General features: G+C 47.8%; 1 protein-coding gene across 1 annotated transcript in view; it reads left to right on the forward strand.

Moving 5' to 3' along the window:
• KCNK10 (potassium two pore domain channel subfamily K member 10) overlaps positions 1–21,705 on the forward strand; it is a 154,013-nt gene that overhangs the window by 101,045 nt on the left and 31,263 nt on the right. Inside the window, exon 4 of the mRNA XM_068965873.1 lies at positions 10,155–10,315. Within this exon, the coding sequence (XP_068821974.1) occupies positions 10,155–10,315 (161 nt within the window). The remainder of the gene's footprint in view (positions 1–10,154; positions 10,316–21,705) is intronic.

Below are 21,705 nucleotides of genomic sequence, written 5' to 3' on the forward strand. Positions count from 1 at the left end.
CAGCAGTGGGATTGCTGTATTGTATGGCAGTTCTATTTCCAGTTTTTTAAGGAATCTCCACACTGTTCTCCATAGTGGCTGTACCAGTTTGCATTCCCACCAACAGTGTAAGAGGGTTCCCTTTTCTCCACACCCTCTCCAGCATTTATTGCTTGTAGACATTTTGATGGCAGCCATTCTAACTGGCATGAGATGGTACCTTATTGTGGTTTTGATTTGCATCTCTCTGATAATGCGTGATGTTGAACATCTTTTCATGTGTTTGTTAGCCATCTGTATGTCTTCTTTGGAGAACTGTCCATTTAGTTCTTTGGCCCATTTTTTGATTGGGTCATTTATTTTTTTGGAGTTGAGCTGCATGTATATTTTGGAGACTAATTTTTTGTCAGTTGTTTCATTTGCTATTATTTTCTCCCATTCTGAAGGCTGCCTTTTCACCTTGCTTTTAGTGTCCTTCATTGTGCAAACTTTTTTAAGTTTAATTAGGTCCCCTTCGTTCATTCTTTATTTCCATTACTCTGGGGGGTGGGTCATATCACTTGCTTGATTTCATCCTCTCTCCGTTTTGTGTGTGTGTGTCTTCACAGAGCTTACCTCCTCTGTGCGCGCCTTCCAATTTTACTTTCATTACTGTGATCATTAGGGGACTCTTTTCTTTGCTGTTTTTTCCCTGAATTCCATTAGCTTAGCTCACATCTCATCTACACTTGTTACCTCGTCATCTTCTCCCGGATGTCCTGCATCTTTGTGGTTTCTCTGTGATGATTCTGAGAGGCGATTACTTCATGGCTGTTTACAGTTTTGTCTGGTTGGGGCAGCGTCTTTCTGCCGAGTATCTTTCATTCACTGGTAAGTTCTGCTGCTCTTTCACTTTTTTTTTTTTTTTAATGGAAGCTTTATCTTCATGCCGAGGCAGTTTCTTTTGATGCCGAACACCCTGGATATCCCTGGACTAGCTGTCTGCTGAACTTTTCCAGGGGCTGGAAGAGGAGGGCAGGGAGAAGCTGGTAACCGTTCTGGCCGCACATGCCAAGACGCCCCTCTTTTCTGCTAGTGAGGCAGGGCGCCTCCTGCAGACCTGGCCCACCTGTGTTCCTCTCTGCATAGTGCTGCCTCTTCTGTTTTTCTGGACCAGGTCAAGCTCAGGAAGGCTTCTGTGGCTCTTCCTGTTCACACTGTATTTCACACTTGGTGCAAACAGGGAAGTATCTTTTGAAGTTCAAGGTGAGACCCTCACTTTCATAGTTGGATTTTTACTGACACTTTCTGAGCTTTGCCACCAATGGGCCCTTTAATTATTCTCTGTGCTTCTCTGTATTCTTTCCCATGTTGCCTCTGCAATCTCAGCTTCTGGGTAACCCTAACATATATGGTGGAATCTGTAGATTGCATCCCTCTCCCAGCTCTGCTGAAAAAGAGTTTGAGAGTTATTTGCCCTTGTTTAGTAGTGAAGTCACATTGCAATAAAAGCTCTCATTCAGGAGAATGGGAGGCACACAGCCATCACCAGTTCATAGCAGTGATGGCCAAACAGAGGGAGACTCTTCTGTACTCAGTGGGAGGATTCTTGCATTGACATTTGTTTATATTCTGTGGGAGGAAATCTCTCTCACAGTTCAAATCTCTCAAATCCCATAACTCTCTGAGGCCTTCTGTGAGGTTTTTCCTCCTGCTTTTCATAGCCACACATTAGCTGGGTGGTGGAGGGTGTGCCTTTTTCGGGGGAATGCGTCTTTGGTGATTGTCTTCCTATTGGTGCAAGTTTCAGAAGCTCTGGGTTGTTTTAGAGGCACGGGTTTTTGTCTGTGGTTATAGACCTCATCTTCAGAACCTGTATGATTTTTACCTTGTTGCATTCAAGAAAGTTATGTCCAATAAGGAAACTTGGAGTGAGAGAGAATTGTCATTCCTTTTTGGAAAGTCTCATAATATAATTTCTGGCATACTAGGTTTGCACATACAAATCTGCAAGTGTATTAAGACAACTATTCCACGTAAAAGAGGTATAGATTATGCCTGGAAGTCTGGGGCCTAGAAGCCTTTCAGACACTCCAGACCGGATTAGAACATATTTGTCCTCAATCCCGTAGCATCCAACAAAGGATCCAGGATTACATGGCACCATTTGACGTAAGGGCGAAAAGCGCCATCCAGCTCAGCACCCCCCGAGGGCACTGCTGAAGCAGACCAGAGAAGACCAACGCCAAGTTCAACTGTGTGCAGCGGTCTGGATGTTAAGATGGGGAAAGGTGTCATGTGTCGCTGGGGGATTTACGGTGAAGTGAGTCAGAAGGAGAAAGACAAATACCATATGATGTCACTTACACGTGGAATCAAATATATGGCACCAAGGAACCTACAAAACAAAAACAGACTCACACGGAGAAAAGACATGTGGTTGCCAAGGGGGGAGGGGAGGGGGCGGGAGTTTGGGGTTAGTAGATACAGGCTATTATATATAGAACGGGTGAGCAACAAGGTCCTGTATAGCACAGAGCTGTATTCCATATCCTCTGGTAAACCATAATGGAAAAGAATATAAAAAAACGTGTGTATATATATGTATGTATAACTGAATCACTTGGCTGTACAGCAGAAATTAACACCTTATAAGTAACTATAGCAAAAGCAAAGCAAAGTGAAGTCGCTCAGTCGTGCCCGACTCTTTGTGACCCCATGGACTGTAGCCTACCAGGCTCCTCCGTCCATGGGATTTTCCAGGCAAGAGTACTGGAGTGGGGTGCCATTTGCTTCTCCAGGGGATCTCCCCAACCCAGGGGTCGAACCCAGGTCTCCCACATTGTAGGCAGACATTTTTACCATCTGAGCCACCAGGGGAGACTCATAAGTAACTATACTTAAATTTAAAAATTGAAATTAAATTAGAACCATAAAAAAAGAAAGAAATTCAGTAATGCACATGTGCATGGCCACAGTCCTGAGTTCAGGGATGGACAGGCTTCCTGGATTAGGCCAGTAAGTGAGTGGATTCCTGCAGGGGCTTTTGCGTGAGTTTTGGAGGAAATGACTTCTTTTTCTTACTGGAGGTAAATCGGGGAAAAGGTAAGTCCAGGACCCTGCTGTTCATTTCCTTCCCTTGAGGGGTTTTCCTGCCTAGAGTTCAGCTGATAGTGAAGAAGCCCGTAAGTGAGGTCCCGCTTGCCCCCTCTGAGCTGGGGTGAAGCCGCCCATAGAGAGTTAATACGTGTTAAACATCCTGTGCTGGGCTCTATCGTGCTTTGAGTTTTCTCTCACCTAATGAAAAATCCTAACAAATGCACACTTATGGCTCAGAGATCACAGAGGGCCACTGAGTGTCCTCTGACCTCAGAGCCCAGGCTGGACCCTGCTGGCCACTGCGGCCGCGCCTCCTCCTCCTGTGGGCTCCTCACTCTTGGTTTCAAGTCGTAGGTGGAGCTTCCTATTGGATAAGCCCCTAGGTTTCCGCGTGCTGGTGTCCTGGCAACCTGGGATGCTGTTGCCTCTATAGCGGGAGGATGGATGCTGTGTCACACTTGGGCAAAGGACAGGGACCTTTCCCAGAATCTGAGGGAAGATGGAACCTGAACAGGAAACTACTGCACAACAAGCAGGAGACAAAAACAGACAAAAATAAAAGCCAACCCAGACCCCAAGGCCCCTTCAGGCTCACGGCTCAGTGTTCGCATGAGGGATCGCGTTTGTTTCTATTCAACGGAAAAAATGCCTTTTTTTTTTTTTCCTCTCACTCTGTCTTAATTGAAAAATAATGTGTTGTGAGTTGAACACCATTTAGCTGGCTAAATTTTGACTGCGGGGTGGAAGGTTTTAGAAAGTCACACCATTAGAAATTTCTAAAGAAAACAGGAGTACAGTATGAGAAAGAATAATAAGGTGAGGAGATGATGTTTTCTCATAATTACTTAGTGGCAAATTCATGCATTACAAGTGGTAGCAAGGCTCATAAGAACAGTCAGTTCGGTTCAGTTCAGTCGCTCAGTCGTGTCCGACTCTTTGTGACCCCATGAATCGCAGCACGCCAGGCCTCCCTGTCCATCACCAACTCCCGGAGTTCACTCAGACTCACGTCCATCAAGTCAGTGATGCCATTCAGCCATCTCATCCTCTGGCATCCCCTTCTCCTCCTGCCCCCAATCCCTCCCAGCATCAGAGTCTTTTCCAATGAGTCAACTCTTCGCATGAGGTGGCCAAAGTACTGGAGTTTCAGCTTTAGCATCATTCCTTCCAAAGAAATCCCTACGAGCCTGCTAATTTTTCTTCTTCTTTCTGAGACATTTTCCATTATTTAGAACTCAGGCAGTAGGGCAGTTGGAGCCGAAGAGCTTTTTTATTACTTGTGAAATACGCACACGTTAGCATGCGTGCTTGAATTCACACAATGTGCTACGTAATCCTGTAAACATTGCCCCATATTACTAAGGTTCTTTGAAAAAACATCATCTTTGACGGGTTCTTTGGATCTACTATCAATCTTGTAATCACATGTTGCTGCAGGCTTAAGTGGTTTTTACTTCTGTGATAGTGTGATATCACAGTGAAAACCTTAGTTCTTGAAGGACGATCTTCATCTCTGCTTGTTTTCTTGGCAAGATCCCACAGGGGATGCTGTGTCAAAGGGCCTGAACCTTTTCAAGGCTTGCCAAGTTGCTCTCCAGAAAGAGTCTCCTGAGCCATGTGAGGTTATGTGCTATTCAGACACAAAAAATGTGCTCATTATGTAGAATGCATATACAGAGATCTTAGGAATAATAGTTTTTTCCTGAAAAGCAGTGATACTACTCAGTAACAGAGGTCCCTTTTATCTGAAGATATCAAAGCACTTTTTTTTCTTTTTTGACAAGATTTTCTTGCGCTCAGCTATACAGAAAGATCTACAAATGTGCGGCAAAAGGGGAACACGGTCAAGCTCGTCTCCAAACCAGGAGTCACGTCAGGAGACTAGACTGCTGTCCTATTTGAGGTCACCTTGCACCCTGTCCCCTTTCTCAGTAACTAATTCTCATTTGTTGACTGTGCGGGTGGATCTCCAGGAAGTTTACTTTTCCTCAGCTGGAGGGAGCTGTCTGCAGATTCTTCCCACAAAACATCATTTGTGGAAGGACAGAAAATGATTTGAGTTCTCGCCAACAGCTCTAGAAACCAGTTAGATTTCCTCTTTGAAGCTTTTTTTTGTCCTTGCCACTCAGCATTTGGGATCTTATTTCCTTGACCATAGATCGAATCTATGCCCCTTGCAGGGAAAGCACACAGTCCTAACCACTGGACCACCAGGAAATTCCCCATTTGAGGCATTTTTGGATTAGGTCACTTGACTCGACCCTCATCCTAGAGAGCCCCTCCTCAGGTCCCAGGTGGTAACCAGTAACCATGTCCCTCTCCTGGAACTCAATTAAGAGTTGTCGGACTTCCCTGGTGGTACAGTGGATAAGAATCCGCCTGCCAGTGGGACGGCAGCCATGAAATTAAAAGACGCTTGCTCCTTGGAAGAAAAGTTATGACCAACCCAGAGAGCATTTAAAAAGCAGAGACATTACTTTGCCAACAAAGGTCCGTCTAGTCAAGGCTGTGGTTTTTCCAGTAGTCATGTATGGATATGAGAGTTGGACTATAAAGAAAGCTGAGTGCTGAAGAACTGATGCTTTTAAACTGCGGTGTTGGAGAAGACTCTTGAGAGTCTCTTGGACTGCAAGGAGATCCAACCAGTCCATCCTAAAGGAAATCAGTCCTGAATATTCATTGGAAGGACTGATACTGAAGCTGAAACTCCAATACTTTGGCCATCTGATGGGAAGAACTGACTCGTTTGAAAAGACCCTGATGCTGGGAAAGACTGAAGGCAGGAGGAGAAGGGGACGACAGAGGATGAGATGGTTGGATGGCATCACAGACTCAATGGACATGAGCTTGGTTAAAGTCCGGGAGCTGGGATGGACAGGGAGGCCTGGCGTGCTGCGGTCCACGGGGTCACAGAGAGTCGGACGCAGCTTGGCGACTGCACAGCAGCAGTGGGTGTAGGGACTGTGCTCCGCATGTATTACGTTAGTTTCACAGTAACTCTCATTTGCCTCACTTTACTAACGAGAGGACTGAGACCCAGAGATGTTAAGTAGCTCGTCTAATGTCTCAAGGTTAGTAAGCCACAGAGCCCCACTTTATCCACCAGGACCAGCTACATAAGCACAAAGCCTATTGTCAAGTGAAAATGCAATCTCTTGTTAAAAAACAAAAAAATGATTAAGAGCCTCAAAATGACAACAGCGGAGCATTAAACCAAGAGAGAGGCTCTTTAAAGTGGGGAACGCTGCATGACTGCCACACACCCATGAACGCACAGCCTGGCTTGAGAACGTTTGCTCTAACCCAAACCCCAGAGCTGAACAGCACACGGTTCGGCCAAGATTTGACTTCGGCACATAAATAGCAAATGGGAGGTTTCCGTGTGTGCTGCTCAGGCCCGCGTCCTGTGTAAACACCAGCTTTGTCTTCAGAAAGGACTCGGGCTCTTTTCTAGCCAGGGGGTGACCGGCGCTGAGTGCTGCTGCAGGCTTTCTCATTCACAGCAGCGCGTTCTCGCTAGGCTGGTCTCCTCCTGCCAAGCGTCATCAGAAGCCAGCTGGTGGAGGATCCCTGGAGCCTTCCGCTTTAGGAAGTCCACTTGTAATGCTCTGGGCGCCGTCTGCCTGACTCGCAGCTTCTCACCCCCCAGCCTCTGCTGCCCCAGGGACCCACACCCCAAGGCCCGCCATGGGCCCCCTGTGCCACCCAGCCGGTCCAGCCTGGGGCACAGGCGTCGTGTTAGTTGCCTCGGTGCTGTGGGAGCACGGTGGAGTTTCTGGGGAGAAAATGGGAAGCAGCTCTTTTTCCTCCCGGGACGTAGTTTTGCTGGAGACACAAAGTGATTTCTTCCTGCAGAAAACCCAGGCAAGGTGATAATTGCGGATCCTTACTGAATGCTTACTCTGGGCCTCCTGTTTCACTGTGGATTTAATCTCCAAAGGGTCCTCAGGCTTCACATGTAGCTCTTGAAGCTGTAAGGTAGGTGCTATTCATAGCCCCCTCATTCAGACCAGGAAAGTGAGCCAGAAAGGTAAATTGCCCAAGATCTGAGAGTTAGCAAGTGGAAGGATCAGAATAGAATTTTAACTTCCTGAGCTCTCAGGCCCTGTGACACCTTACTTCAAAGTTCTATCAAGCCTTCAGGAAGAACGGGCAGGGAGGTCTTGAGGGCCCAGTACAAACAGAGGCAAAAATCCAGGAATGTGTCCTTCCTGTTGCCTCAGAGCAAAATTCCGAAAAGTAACTTAGGCAATTTTCTTAGAGCAACAGGGTTGAGTGTCAAACTGGCGAACAGCCTCTCCATATAGTTCATCAGAGGCAGGGGACACACACAAGATACAGCATAACTCAAAAATGGTGATTACTTTACATCCAAAGTGAAGTGATGGCCTTAAACAGGCTATTCGAGGCTTGAAAGTGAAAGCCGCTCAGTCGTGTCTGACCCTTTGCGACCCCATAGACTATGAGTCCATGGAACTCTCCAGGCCAGAATACTGGAGTGGGTAGCTGTTCCCTTCTCAAGGAGATCTTCCCAACCCGGGAATCGAACCCAGGTCTCCCTCATTGTAGGCGGATTCTTTACCAGCTGAGCTACCAGGGAAGCCGAAGAATACTGAAGTGGGTAGCCTATCCCTTCTCCAGGGGGTCTTCCCGACCCAGGAAACGAGCTGGGGTCTCCTGCATTGCAGGCAGATTCTTTACCAACTGAGCTATCAGGGAAGCCCCTCAGTTCAGTTCAGTCACTCAGTCGTGTCCGACTCTGTGACCGCATGGACTGCAGCACGCCAGGCCTCTCTGTCCACCACTAACTCCTGGAGTTTACTCAGACTCATGTCCATTGAGTCGGTGACACCATCCAACCATCTCATCCTCTGTCATCCCCTTCTCCTCCTGCCTTCAATCTTTCCCAGCATCAGGGTCTTTTCCAATGAGTCAGTTCTTCACATCAGGTGGCCAAAGTATCCCCTATTCAGGCTCATTTGCATATTACTTCTTGAGAGCCTGAGAGCTTTGCTCTGATTTTAGTGTCCTAGCCTTTGAAACCCAGAAGGAGGAGCCCACTGTAATAAGATCCACACTACTGCTTATACTTTGCTTTGGAAGCATACAGCCGACTGGTTTCCCCACATTTTCCTTGAAGCCCTCCAGAACCAGGCTTGGCGATGTTAAGTGAGTCTCGGGATAACCAGGTGAAGGTGGTGGTATTGGAGTGGAGCCTCCTCTTCCTGCTTTGCTCTCAGGCTCTTTAGATGATGGAAATGTCCCCTGAGCACAGTCCTGACCCAAGCGTTGGAACGGATCCTCTCTTAAAGCTGGCGGAAGGGGTGCAGCACTTGTTAAGGTTGATAAGATGCCAGCTCTGCAGATTCAAGGCCTCAGTGTGTTTCCCTGGGCCTGCAATGTGCTTCTTCCTGAGATATTCAAACTGAAAGATAATCGGCTTCCTTGACAGTAATCAGGCAATTGGGAGACAGTAAATTTATGGCCAGAGCCATAAACGTTTCCATAAATTACCAGAATATTTCCAGGTGTCACCATAATCCTCCAGGAATTGGAGCTGTATAGGCACCTTTATTCCTTTTTACCAGGGCTGTGTTAATGTAAATTAGATTATTCTGGAGGGAAATGCTGACAGAATGATTTTGTCCAAGTTCCTGAAAACACCCGAAAAAAGTTGAGAGCCTTTTTTTTTTCACAATCAAATAAAAATCATGGTGAGTCAAACAAAAAAAAGCAAGATTAGAAGACTTACCTGAACAGTCATTTAAAAAATAGAAGCTACATAATTTAGATGATTTGTGATAAGAGGTTTGAATGATTCTGACTTGGAAAACTGAACAGGAAAATAACCGGGTGACTCAGCACCCAGAGGCAGGAAGCAAGAGTGAGTCCTCCAGGCCCAGAGGAAGCTGAGTGACGGACCGGCCGTCAGCAGTATTGTTCCTGTGACGCATTCCCCGCGTGCTAATAACCATGAGCCCAATAGCTCACTTGCTCCCCTTCAGCTGTGTTGTGTGAAAGAATGTTAAGTTAGGTGACTAGCTAGACACTAGTTAGCGTAATGTTGCAACACTCACTGGTGTGACTACGAGTAATTTAGAGTCTCGTCTCTGTATAATGTGTGTTAATGCCATATGCCTTTTTCTTCCAGCACCACTGTCTTCAGTCCTGTCAGCGAGAGTAAGCCAAATATTCACTAGTTACTTATCTAACTGCAGAACTCTCGAGAATGCGGATGTGGGTGTTTCTGAAGCACTATTTGAAACAAGTGACTAGATCGGGCTATTAGAGGATTGTTTTGTATTTACACATCCATTCCACCACCAAACCTTTAGTTCGCACCTGAATCCAAGAATCCTTGGATTCTTGGTGCAAGAAGTGTGTGGGTCGGGGTGGGCAGGACTCTGGTGGCGTGGAGTTGCCAAGGAAGAGAAAGAGAGACCCAGGCAGAGCTCAGCATCCTGGTCCACGTGAGAAGGAGCACTCAGCCTCTCCTCCTCCACTCCTGACTGTTTTCAGGCTTCTCAGGGCAGGGCTGTATGATCCAGGGGTCCTTTCTGAATTCGTCCTAGACCACCCATCCTCCTTAATGTGGAACACCCATCACCCTAAGAAGGCAAATGCAGGAGACAGCCACAGTCCAACCCCTGGAGGGGATGGCCACAGGACGAGGCTGGATAGGAGAAGCTCTTTCCAAATCTAAAAAAGAAGTGGTAAACCCTCCTCAGGTGCCCAGTGTCCCTAAACCAGACATGCCGAAGATGTCTGATGTTTCTGAAATGGGTGGTACCATTTTCCACCAGAAACGCAATTCTAGATGACCACAGATCTCCTAAAATGTCATCTAATGAAATACATGTCATCTTATCAGATCCTGGAAACCTGGACCCTCTTGACTGTATACAGGGAGAGAAAGAAGAGTCGCGATGGAACGATGTTCTCAATTTTGTAGGGCCTTTAGAATGGAGCTCTCCTAAAACTCCTGAGGTTCAGGGTGGGGATGAAGCAGCCCTCTAGGAGGTCGTTCTTTGGTTCCGTGCTCTAATTTCTCTGCCGCTTCACCACTCTCCCTCTCTCTTTTTAATATTTCTCACCAGGGTATGGGAATATTGCTCCAAGCACTGAAGGAGGCAAAATCTTTTGTATTTTATATGCCATCTTTGGAATCCCACTCTTTGGTTTCTTATTGGCTGGAATTGGAGACCAACTTGGAACCATCTTTGGGAAAAGCATTGCAAGAGTGGAGAAGGTCTTTCGAGTGAGTACTGCGTCTGTTTAAACCCTAACCTCTGTGATCCAGTTGGCTTTAGCCTGACAGGATCCAGAAGAAATTACCAGGGATTCATGCTGCCATTCTGATTTTCAATGGGATAGTTCAATGTTGTGGTCATATTTTTTTATTTCGACCCATGGTAGTCACAGGTACGGTTCCTAATTCTTGTCTCTTGTCAGGAATCACAACACAAGAGGGTTAAGTGTGGGTTTTCCAACACACATTTTGGAGGCATGTGGCATACTCAGCTTCTTGTTAAAGAAGGAAGATGTGTTTTTTAGTGTACTGGCAATAAAGCGGTGCTCAGGCGCTCAGTTGTGTCCAACTCTTTGCGACCCCAGGGACTATAGCCTGCCAGGCTCCTCTGTCCATGGGATTCTCCAGGCAAGAACACTGGAGTCAGTTGCCATTTCCTTCTCCAGGGGATCTTCCTGAACCAGGGATCAAACCCGCGTCTCCTGCACCTCTTGCTTTGGCAGGCAGATTCTTTACCGCTGTGCCACCTGGGAAGCCTGGCAATAAAGTAGAGAATTGTAAGCCCATCCGTTCTGTTGTTGGAGCTCCTTCTCTCTGTTTTATTTCCAAGCCTGGCGTCTTAGGCTGATCCTGGCTTCTACGACCTCTCCCAGACGCCTGCAGTTTCCAGACGCTGCTTTGTGTTTTGCCTCTGTCTCCTCACGGCCCTTCCTCTCTCTCCTCCCGCAGCTGAGTGCTCGCTCAGCAACAGTCCGCTCGCATACTAACTCATACTAAGGTGTTGATGATTGCTATTGCCTTAGTGAGTTTCTCTTTTTGAGAATACTCACCTTGAAACGAGGGACAGAAGTCTCAGTGCAAGGGATTTGTTTACTAGACGTGGCATTCCTAGTATCAGTGACAGGCATGTGGACTGGGGTTTCCACTGTCCTTTAGCTCATACCTGATCATGTAATTTAACAGAACACTTGTTTAGGAGTAAGATCATTTCTGCTCTCTTTCTCATCTCTTTACCTAATTCTCAAGTCTTTCAAACTTCCTTCAGGGAATTATTTCTTATGATGCCTTCGTATTTAAAAATGACAATTTGAGCTCTTTATCAGGATCTGGAAATGATGGGCAGAAATAGGTCAGTGATCTGTTCTAAGGCTGCGCTTGTTTTCCCCTCTGAGACAAGAAATCATGACATAAACTTCTCTTTAGAAGAATGTAAGGGAGTGCGCCCCTTGAGCAGTTTCATAAATTCTTACTGAGCTGAGTGGAGGAACGAGGCACTAGAACTGGCTTGGAGATGTCTTCTGTAAGCTCAGGGACTTTGGATGAGCTGCCTCAGTTTGCATGTGTGCTTGCTAACTCGCTTCAGTCATGTCTGACTCTTTGCCACCCCATGGACTGCAGCCTGCCAGGCTCCTCTGTCCATGGGGATTCTCCAGGCAAGAATACTGGAGTGGATTGCCATGCTCTCCTCCAGGGGATCTTCCAGACCCAGGGATCAAACTTATGTCTCCTGCACTGCAGGCGGATTCTTTACCACTGAGCCACCGTGGAAGCCCTTGCCTCAGTTTACTCATCTGCAAAATGGGGTGGAATTCGAATTTATTTTGTAAGGTCTTGGTGATGGTGAAATGGAATAACGTATGGAAAAGAGCTTGGCACAGGCTGGACACAGAGTTCAGTGCCACTGAGTGTTTGTCTCCTGAAGGGGGCACTTGTTGGCAAGCAGGCCACCGTTAGAATTTCATGAATGGCTCGGTGACATGGGGGTCTTCCTGGAACGTTCCACAACTTTTGGTCTGAGTTGCTGGCTGGCCAGCCAGCCTCATTAGAGTGTGCACCTGGGCTCCGTGGTCACCATGGAAACCATCAGATGCTCTGGTCTTCCTACCAGACATGGCAACCTTGTTTCCAAGGGCTGTTTTGAACTTCTCAAAGGTGGCCTGTTAGCCATGGCCTCATGGCTTCTGAGTTAGGGGAAAATGAATCTTGTGGCTTGAACACTCAGAAGAATAGAATTCAAGAGAAGATATGTCTGATCTGGGTGTTTTTATTTTTATATTGCTTTTCTAGATCTGAGTTTATTTGTGGAAAGGAAAGATCAGACTGCAAGCTTTTGAAATTCCCCCTTAGCAAAAATAAAATTTGGAAACTGTATTCTAAATGAGGGAAGAGGTTGCAATCATTTTGACGGCATCTGCTCCTGAATTTGGGGACTTAGTTCCCCTAATGAATTTCTTACTGCAAGTAGAGAGGACGGTTCTCCTTCCCCTTAAAGCTGCATCTCAAATGGATTATTACCAGGACTCTGGGACAGAGCCTTCAGAATCTCATGTTTCATTTTATGCTGATGGCCTTCTCACTTCCTTGCGGTGCCATCAAAGATCAGGAGTCTTTCAGGAAGGAGCTGGCGGTATATTACTGAATTGGCAGCACATGATGTATGCCTTTGCAGAACATTGGAAGGTGCTGTGGATGGGTGTCTGAGTTCCAGGAAGACTATGAGCACACTTCCTCAATCTACAAACAAGTGATTCTGCCTCAGGTCGCTTGCTGTGTGCAGTTTTGGTAGAAAGTCTCAAAGCTTGGCTATTCATTTGAACTACGTCTAAAAGGCCACTTACTCTCGAAAAGTGGAAGTGCTGGTTGCTCAGTCGTGTCTTACTCTTTGCAATCCCATGGACTGCAACCCGCCAGGCTCCTCGGTCCATGGGATTTCCCAGGCAGGACTACTGGAGTTTGGTAGCCATTTGTTTCTCCAGGGGATCTTCCCTGCCCAGGGCTTGAACCTGGGTCTCCTGCACTGCACGTGGATTCTTTGCCATCTGAGCCACCAGGGAAGCCTTTTTAGTTTTTGAGAACTAAAAATTGTATAAAGCAGCAAAGCTTGGGGGTGTGAAGTTTTGGTTCCCACGAGGGTGACCTATTTATTTTTCACTTCTTGGTGATGTAGCCTTTTCCTTCACCTGTGGAAACAGAGGATTTTTAGTGGAGTAAGGTAAGATATACAATCTAGGAGCCTCGATTCTGAGGTGACGTGGTTTGGATTCTTTTATCCCATTCCAGGTCTGAGCCTCATTTTAAAGAACTGTTGAGAGTTATTGTATTAATATTATGTAGAAATGCCGAAAGTATTCTTAAATATCCGATTGTTGGGGGTTTTATGGGGTGAATAAATGAAAACTCTTTCTTCCCCCTCTGGCGTTATGAACTAATTGAGAAATAGATACAGAAGTCAGATGGAGATTAAGAGGCCAGCTTTCGTGCTAATAAGCTCATCAGAGAATGTAGTTTTAGCTTTGATGCCAGGAGGACTTACTAACCATTTTCACCCTGATTTAGAAGGATTTCCATGCCCTATTAGTTTTATATCGCCATGTAACGGATTAGTGGGCACTTAAGGCTGCACTGGTTTATCACATCATTGTTGTGTAGGTAAGACATCAGGACGGGAGTGGCAAAGGTTCTTGATCAGGATATCAAAGGCTAAAGAGTCAGAGTGTCGACCAGGACTGTGTTCTGGATCTGGGGAAGAGTCTGCCTACACACTCATTCAAGTCTTGGCAAAGCATAAGTTCCCTGTGGTTGCAGGGCTGAGACTCCACTTTCCTTGCTGGTCATAGGGTGGGGGCCATTCTCATCTCCGAGGTGGCATACCTCCCTTGGCACAGGTCCCCTCATCTGTGAAGACAGCATGGACCCCTTCTTCTATCTCAGTGACTTCCCCTCTGCACTCTCCTGTCAGCTGGATAAAGCACTGTGGATTAAGAGCTCACGTGATTAGATGTGTGTGTGTGCATTAGTTGCTCAGTTATGTCCTCCTCTTTGTAACCCCACAGACTGTAGCCTGCCAGGCTTCTCTGTCCATGGAATTCTTCAGGCACGAATACTGGGGTGGGTCGCCATTCCCTTTTCCAGGGACTCTTCCCAACCCAGGGATCGAACCCCAATTCTTCTGCACTGCAGGCAGATTCTTTACCATCTGAGCCAGCAGAGAAGCCCACAGTTGGATGAGAGATGAGATATCTCACCTTATGTCTGAAGGTCAGCTGTGCCGTGTAAGCTAAGTCACGGGAGTGATCGCTCATCGTGGTCCAGGTTCTGGGGCTGAGGGTGCTGTGTCTCTGGCCATTTTAGAGACCCTGCGCCCCCACCCCATCTTGGTCTTTGGTGGCACAGGCCTTCTTGGTGAGGGCAGGATCTGCTCTACTCGCTACACCAGAGAGAGCGAAGCAGAGTGCAGTTCCCTTGCAGAAAGGTTTCAAACAAAAGAAATCTTTGAAGAAGGTTTCAAACAAGAAAGAAAAGGGGCTGAGCCGAGCCGAGGGAACTCAGTCCCTTCTGCCGAGTCCACTGGGCGAGGGAACTCGGTGCCCCCCACCGAGCCTCCCCGTTGAGGGCACTCGGTCCCTTCTGCCGAGCCCACCAGGTGAGGGGACCCGGTGCCTGCTGCCGAGCCTGCTGGGTGAGCCCCTGCCCAGCTGCACGTGGCGCGAGGAGGCGCAGGAATGTTACTCTGGCTGGCGTTCTTCTGTGTGGAACGTGAGGCCAGGAAAATGGGCCTTGCCCCCATGCCGATTTACAGAGGGTTAAGAATTCGACACAACTTTCATAGGGAGAATCCTGGAGCGAGGTTGCTTCAGGCTTCAGGCATCCTTTCCCAGTAACACACTAAGGATTCTGGTGCAAGCTCCAGAGGGTGGATTTTTTTCCCCGTATGGAATTCTCTGACACCACCTCGATGTCTTTCAATTCAACCCAAGTCTGGCACTGTCTGCCTGGAATCGGCATCAGGTACCACAGGCCTGCTCAGCGTGTTAGATGGAGCAAGTCCAGCTTCTTTCTGTGTTTCTAATGAGTGGAGGTTCATGAATCAGAGGTTCCCCCCAACCGCTTCTTTCCTTGGGTTCAGATAGTTTGTTAAAGTGGCTCAGAGAACTCAGGAGGCCTGCTTACTCACTAGATGACTGCTTTATCACCAGGAGTGTTTAAGGGTGTGGATCAAAAGTGAGACGCAGAGCTACACAGTGCAAGGCCCCAAAGCAGCAGTGCTTCCCCAGGGGATCTGGGGCCTGGCCTGCTGGCATGTGCAGTGATCTGGTTTACCAACCTGGAAGCCTTCTGTATCTCCTCCATTTTGAATTTTTATGGTGGTTTCATCCCATGGGTGTGATTGATTGAGTCGTTGGCCATTGGTGATTGATTGAATTTCCAGCCCCTCTCCCAGCCCTACTGGAAATTAGGGGTTGGGGGTGCACTGAGGGTGTGGCTGAAAGTTCGGCACTCTGTTCCTGGTTGGTTTCTGGTTTCCCTGGTAACCAACTCCCATCCTTAGATGACCCCAAAGCCACTTCATTAATGTAACAGAAGCTTTATGGCTCTTGGGAAATTCCAGGGGTGTTAGGAGCCCTGTGCCAGGAAAGTGAAAGTGAAGTCGTTCAGTTGTGTCCGACTCTTTGCGACCCAATAGACTGTGGCCTACCGGGCTCCTCTGTCTGTCCATGGGATTTTCCAGGCAAGAGTACTGGGGTGGGTTGCCATTTCCTTCTCTAGGGGGATCTTCCCGACCCAGGGATCGAACCTGGGCCTCCCGCATTGTAGGCAGAGCCACCAGGGAAGTCCATAAGACCATGACCAAATACATCTTTCTTATTCTGAATCACAGTATTACACATATACACCCAGGTTTGCTCTCTTTCTGCTCTAGTTTCCTTGGCACGTTAGCTTTTCATCCACAAACTTATTACCACATGGTCTGCAAGATGGCTGTCTCAGGACCAGATAGCATGTTTTCACTCAATCACACTTAAAAATTTATTTTTTGAGGTATAGTCAATATTGTTGTTGTTTAGTCGCTAAGGTGTGTCTGACTCTGCAAACCCCTGCCAGGCTCCTCTGTCCATGGGGTTTTCCAGGCAAGAATACTGGAGTGGGTTGTCACTTCCCTCTCCGGGGGATCTTCCTGACCCAGGGATCAAACCCATGTCTCCTGCATTGCAGGCAGATTCTTTACCAATGAGCCACCTGGGAAGCCCCTTGACCCTGTCAGAAGAGGTTAGTTTACGTACGATGGTCACAAACACCAGCAGCTTACTCTTACCCCCTCCGAGGCTGCTGCTGCCTGGGCGTTTCTCCAGATGTGAGGGTTTTTTTAGGGGAACAGACAGGACATTAATCTTCAGAGCTTTGGCCTCCAGTCACAACCCTGCCCCACCCAGTGGAAGAGGGCCTGGAATGCACTGTTTGATCTCCAGGAAGGCGAGGGGGTGGGTAAATTGATGAGTCATGTCACGTGCAGATTCCCCCGGACTACCTGTTGGCTCCATAGGATGACAGGCATCCCTGGGATTTAGATGCAGGTGGCCTACAACTTGCTCTTTGGGGACCACATCTCTAGTGATGCTCATATTGCATCCAACAAAGATGGAGCCCGTGATTTGTTAAGTGACTTGCCTCAAACCACAAAGAGCTGAGTGAGTGAGCCTGGACTTGGGACGATTTGTAAATATTCATATAACATAAGGAAAGCCTGGCGGTTCCGCGGTAAAGAATCCGCCTGCCAATGCAGGAGACATGGGTTCCATCCCTGGGTCGGGAAGATCCCCTGGAGAAGGAAATGGCACTCCACTGCAGTCCTCTTGCCTGGAGAATCCCACGGACAGAGGAGCCTGGTGGACTGCCGTCCATGGGGCTGCAAAAGAGCCGACCACGACTGAGCGACTAAACGACACATAGAGTAAAAGTAACTCTTCCTCGGTTTCCAGCAGGAAATCTGAGCAGTTAGCAAGGAAGGACAATTACTTGGGACTGAGCAGGGCTGACCTTGGTTCCAAAGGAGCTTTTGGAAGTGGGCAGCCTTTCCCTTCCCAGAGGTGGGCTGGCTCTTGCTGGGCTGGGCTGACTGTCACTTGATAGGACGCTGTAGGAAACTTGGTCAGATTTTGGACTGGATCTCATTTTCTTGCTCTGAGTTGGACTTTGGCCCCTGGTAAAGAGCAGCTGCCTCTTTTCATCTGGCGGATTCACTGGCTTTCCGATAGTGCCTCTAAAACCAAGGGACACTTTTCTTCTTTGGCCTTTCCCTCCCAAGGAAACAGCAGAAATGTTTATTTGTCTTTGGAACCAAAGGAACTTGGCTGTAGCTGACAAATAACGTTACCCTAGGCTTATCAGTATTGGAGAAGGAAATGGCAACCCACTGCCTGGAGAATCCCAGGGACGGTGGAGCCTGATGGGGTGCCGTCTATGGGGTCGCACAGAGTCGGACACGACTGAATCGACTTAGCAGCGGCTTAGCAGCAGGCTTATCAATGTGGTGATCACTTGGGGACTTTCTCAGAGGTTAAAGCGTCTGCCTGCAATGCGGGAGACTTGGGTTCGATCCCTGGGTTGGGAAGATCCCCTGCAGAAGGAAATGGCAACCCACTCCAGTATTCTTGCCTGGAGAATCCCATGGATGGAAGATCCTGGTGGGCTACAGTCTAAGGGGTCGCAAAGAGTCGGACACGACTGGGCGGGACTTTAGAACCTGCTAAATGCTTAAGACAGGGTGATGACAGTCTCAGGCTGGCAATGATGTTCAGTTTGTGGGCGAATTAGTTACTTTGGGTTGGAGAAAAGGGCTGGTGGTGAAAGCCAAGGGCTCCAGAGACCTCTGCCGTGTGCCTGGAATGAATCAAGGAAGGGTTTTTAAGAGCGCCTTTGGCAGGAGGGCTTTTGTTTCTCACCGGGTGTCTTTGAGCTAGTCCCCACAGCAGTGGGGTGAGCAAAATAATTATTATTGCAAGAAGATAAAAGCTCTTGTTTTGGGAACTGCATGTTATTCTCAGCTCTGTGGCTTCAACTGTGATCTCCAGCTCTTAGCATTACTGGTGAAGGTCAGTGGGGTACTAGTCATGCGCACCAGCATCTTGCCTGAATAGTCAGGGGAGCGGGGGAGGGCCAGATGGTGGGCTGAGAGTGCCTGACGGTGTGTGGGTGTTTGTGTGTGTGAACGTGTGTCTGTCCGCCTCTGTGACATGCCTGTACTAGTGCATACCATGTGCACAGTGCAGTCCTGGGAAGTAACCCAGGAGCACTGATGTTACACGCATGCAATGCTCCGCAGTGCTTAGTTGCTCAGTCGTGTCTGACTCTTTGTGACCCCGTGGACTGCAGCTCGCCAGGCTCCTCTGTCCAAGGGATTCTCCAGGCCAGAGTACTGGACTGAGTTGCCATTCCCTCCCCCAGGGGATCTTCCCAACTTAGGGAAGGTCCCCCACATTGCAGGCAGATTCTTCCCTGTCTGAGCCACCTGTTACATGGATTTTGATCAGAGAGAAGACCCTGGTTTTAATGTGAACAGTTTGCTTTCTTACTTTTCCTAAGGGGCTGGAAGGGGATGGGAGCTAAATGTGTTTTGAGATTTGTTTATTTACTTACGGATGCCCTAGGTCGTCGCTGCTGCCTTTCTCTAGCTGTGGCGGGTGGGGCTGCTCTCCACTGCGGTGCCCGGGCTTCTCATTGTGGTGGCTTCTCCTGCTGCAGACCAGGGGCTCCAAAGCGCGTGTGGCTCACGGGCTTAGTTGCTCTGCGGCATGTGGGATCTTTCTGGACTTGGGATCAAATCAGTGTCTCCTGCATTGACAGGTGGACTCTTTACCCACCGGGGAAATGCTGGTAACTGTTTTTAAATGCAGAGAAGGCATATATTTTTAAAGCTTTCTTGATTAGGTTCAGAACAGCTGAAATCATTTAAGAATATTGTCCCTAATGTTCACTGGGCACAAACTATAAAAGTGACACCCACCAAACAGACTACACAGCATCCCTTAATGACAGCTGTGACACAGTTTGTCCATGATGAAAGAAAGTGAAAGTTGCTCAGTTGGGTCCGACTCTTTGCAACCCCATGGACTGTACAGTCTATGGAATTCTCCAGGCCAGAATACTGGAGTGGGTAGCCGTTCCCTTCTCCAGGGGATCTTCCCAACCCCGGGATCGAACCCAGGTCTCCTGCACTGCAGGCAGATACTCTACCGGCTGAGCTACCAGGGAAGCCCTTGTCCATGATGGTCGGATGGTCCTTCTTTTCTCCCTTCCTCTGATGCAGTCTTGCCCAGCCTCAGCTCTGTGGACATCTGGGCTGGAGATTGTCTTGAGATCTGTTCTGTGCATTGTGGGCTGTTTAGCAGCTTCCCCGGCCTCACTAGATGCCAGTATCATCCGTGTCTCCCATGTGAGAGCCAATAATGTATCCAGACATTATTAAATGTCTCCTCGAGGGCAAAGCTGTCCCAGTTAAGAAACTTGACTCTGCTGGATTTAAGGGATCAGTTGTGCCGCAGGTCCCAAGGGGCACGTCCTGGTCCCCTGGCTGAATCTTCCTCACAAGCTCTTCAGGGCCAGTGCTGTTGCCACTCAGAATTCTCTTCTCTCAGATGGGTCCTTAAAGAGGGCTTTAGAAACTGTATACTCTGCAAATGAGATTGCTGTCTGTGTGCTGAGTTATGTCTGACTCTTTGAGACCCCAGGTGCTGTAGCCTGCCAGGCTCCCCTGTCCATGGGCTTCTCCAGGCAAGAATACTGGAGTGGGTTGCCATGCCCTCCTCCAGGGAATCTTCTCAACCCAGGGATTGAACCCAGGTCTCCTGCTTGGCAGGTGGGCTCTTTACCACTGGCATCACCTGGGAAGCCCAGAAATAAGATCATTCTAGCTAATAAGGGAACATGCCTGGAGGCTTGATTCTGATGATATACCCAAAGATAGTTGGTTCCACTATTCTTCAACAGCAGACCATCTTAGCACTATCTCTAGCTAGCCCACCAGGGATTAATCTAATGTATGATTTTTCCTCTTTCTTGTCAATCTTTTATAACTGGCCAGTGTCCCTTAGGTGTCTCCTGTTGCCATCTGAGATGAATATTTTAATGGCCTTTAAGATGCATCTTCCCAGTTTTCGAAAACAGCAAGACTATCAAATTGCCTAAAATGTAACTACTTAAAATACTGCCTGGATAATGTTTACCTTTTAAACATTTTTAAGGTAGCTTTAACAGAGTCTCTTTTTGTCTTTCTGGCAAACTTTGATCACAGGAAGCTTCTGGGAATCTGACTGCTACTTTGGGATGGGCATTCACTTACAAACTTCTGTATGCAAGGATCTTTGTAGGGAGACTTGTCATTTGTCCAGTGGGATTTGGTTGAGGCAGGCTGAGTATTGTGGGACTCAGAATGGAAATCTGGAAATAAGATACGCATGTGTTTTGAGAATTTACTGTATGCTGGACACTGGGTTGTGGGCTTTACCTAGAGTATGCTCTCAAGGTCTCAGACTAAGCTCTATGGTTTCTCCAGTAGTCATGTATGGATGTCAGAGTTGGACCATAAGGAAAGCTGAGCACTGAAGAATTGATGCTTTTGAACTGTGGTGTTGGAGAAGACTCTTGAGAGTCCTTTGGACTGCAAGGATATCAATCAGTCCTGAATATTCATTGGAAGGATAGATGCTGAAGCTCCAATACTTTGGCCAACTGATGCAAAGAACTGACTCACTGGAAAAGACCCTGATGCTGGGAAAGGTTGAAGGCAGGAGGAGAAGGGAACGACAGAGGATGAGATGGTTGGGTGGCATCGCTGATGTGATGGACATGAATTTGAGCAGGCTCCAGGAGCTGGTGATAGACAGGGAATTCTGGCGTGCTGCAGTCCATGGGGTTGCAAAGAGTCAGACATGAGTGAGTGACTGAACTGAACTGAAGCTCTCAAGGGACCATTCTTACCTTCTTAACTGTGAGATTGGAAAGCTTGAACTGGTTCTGTGAGCTCTCCAGGATCACTCAGTCTATAAGTGACAACAGAGATTCCAAACCAAATCTCCCATCCCAATGAGCACGAGTAGACTTCGCTTTCTCACCATCCTTCCTTCCCTCTTTCTCTTGTAAGGTAGGGATAGTGTCTGATGGTTCAGAAGAGTCTTTCGTGAAAGCTTTAGTAAGACCTGGGGACATACAAAGATGGCTAGTTGAGAAAAAACCCTAATATTGGCCCTGTCTTTATCTGCAATCAAAGGGTTTTGGTTTTCCAGGTTTATCTCGTCTGTGGACACTTTGAACTGGCCTGTTGTCTCAGATTCTTCTCTCTGCACTGGCTCTAGCTCCCGAACCTGGCTCTTTACTGTCAGACATCTCTTGCTTGGTGTTCTCTTCTCCTGCAGATTAGTCTAGGGCTGAAGCCCCCTTGCCCGTGTCTGCTGTGTGATTAATGTGGCGGTGAACTTGTAGAAGAGGGCCTTGTACTATCCTGGCGGCTGACTCGTCTGGGCCTGCCTCTGCGAGCGGAGTTGCCAGGCAGACTACGTTCCCCACTCTTCCATTCATTTCTGTCCTGTGTGCAACCCACTCGATGTTGACAGTAAGAGGAACAC

Source organism: Capricornis sumatraensis, chromosome 2 (genome assembly GCF_032405125.1).
Source record: "Capricornis sumatraensis isolate serow.1 chromosome 2, serow.2, whole genome shotgun sequence".
Taxonomy (NCBI): Eukaryota; Metazoa; Chordata; class Mammalia; order Artiodactyla; family Bovidae; genus Capricornis; species Capricornis sumatraensis.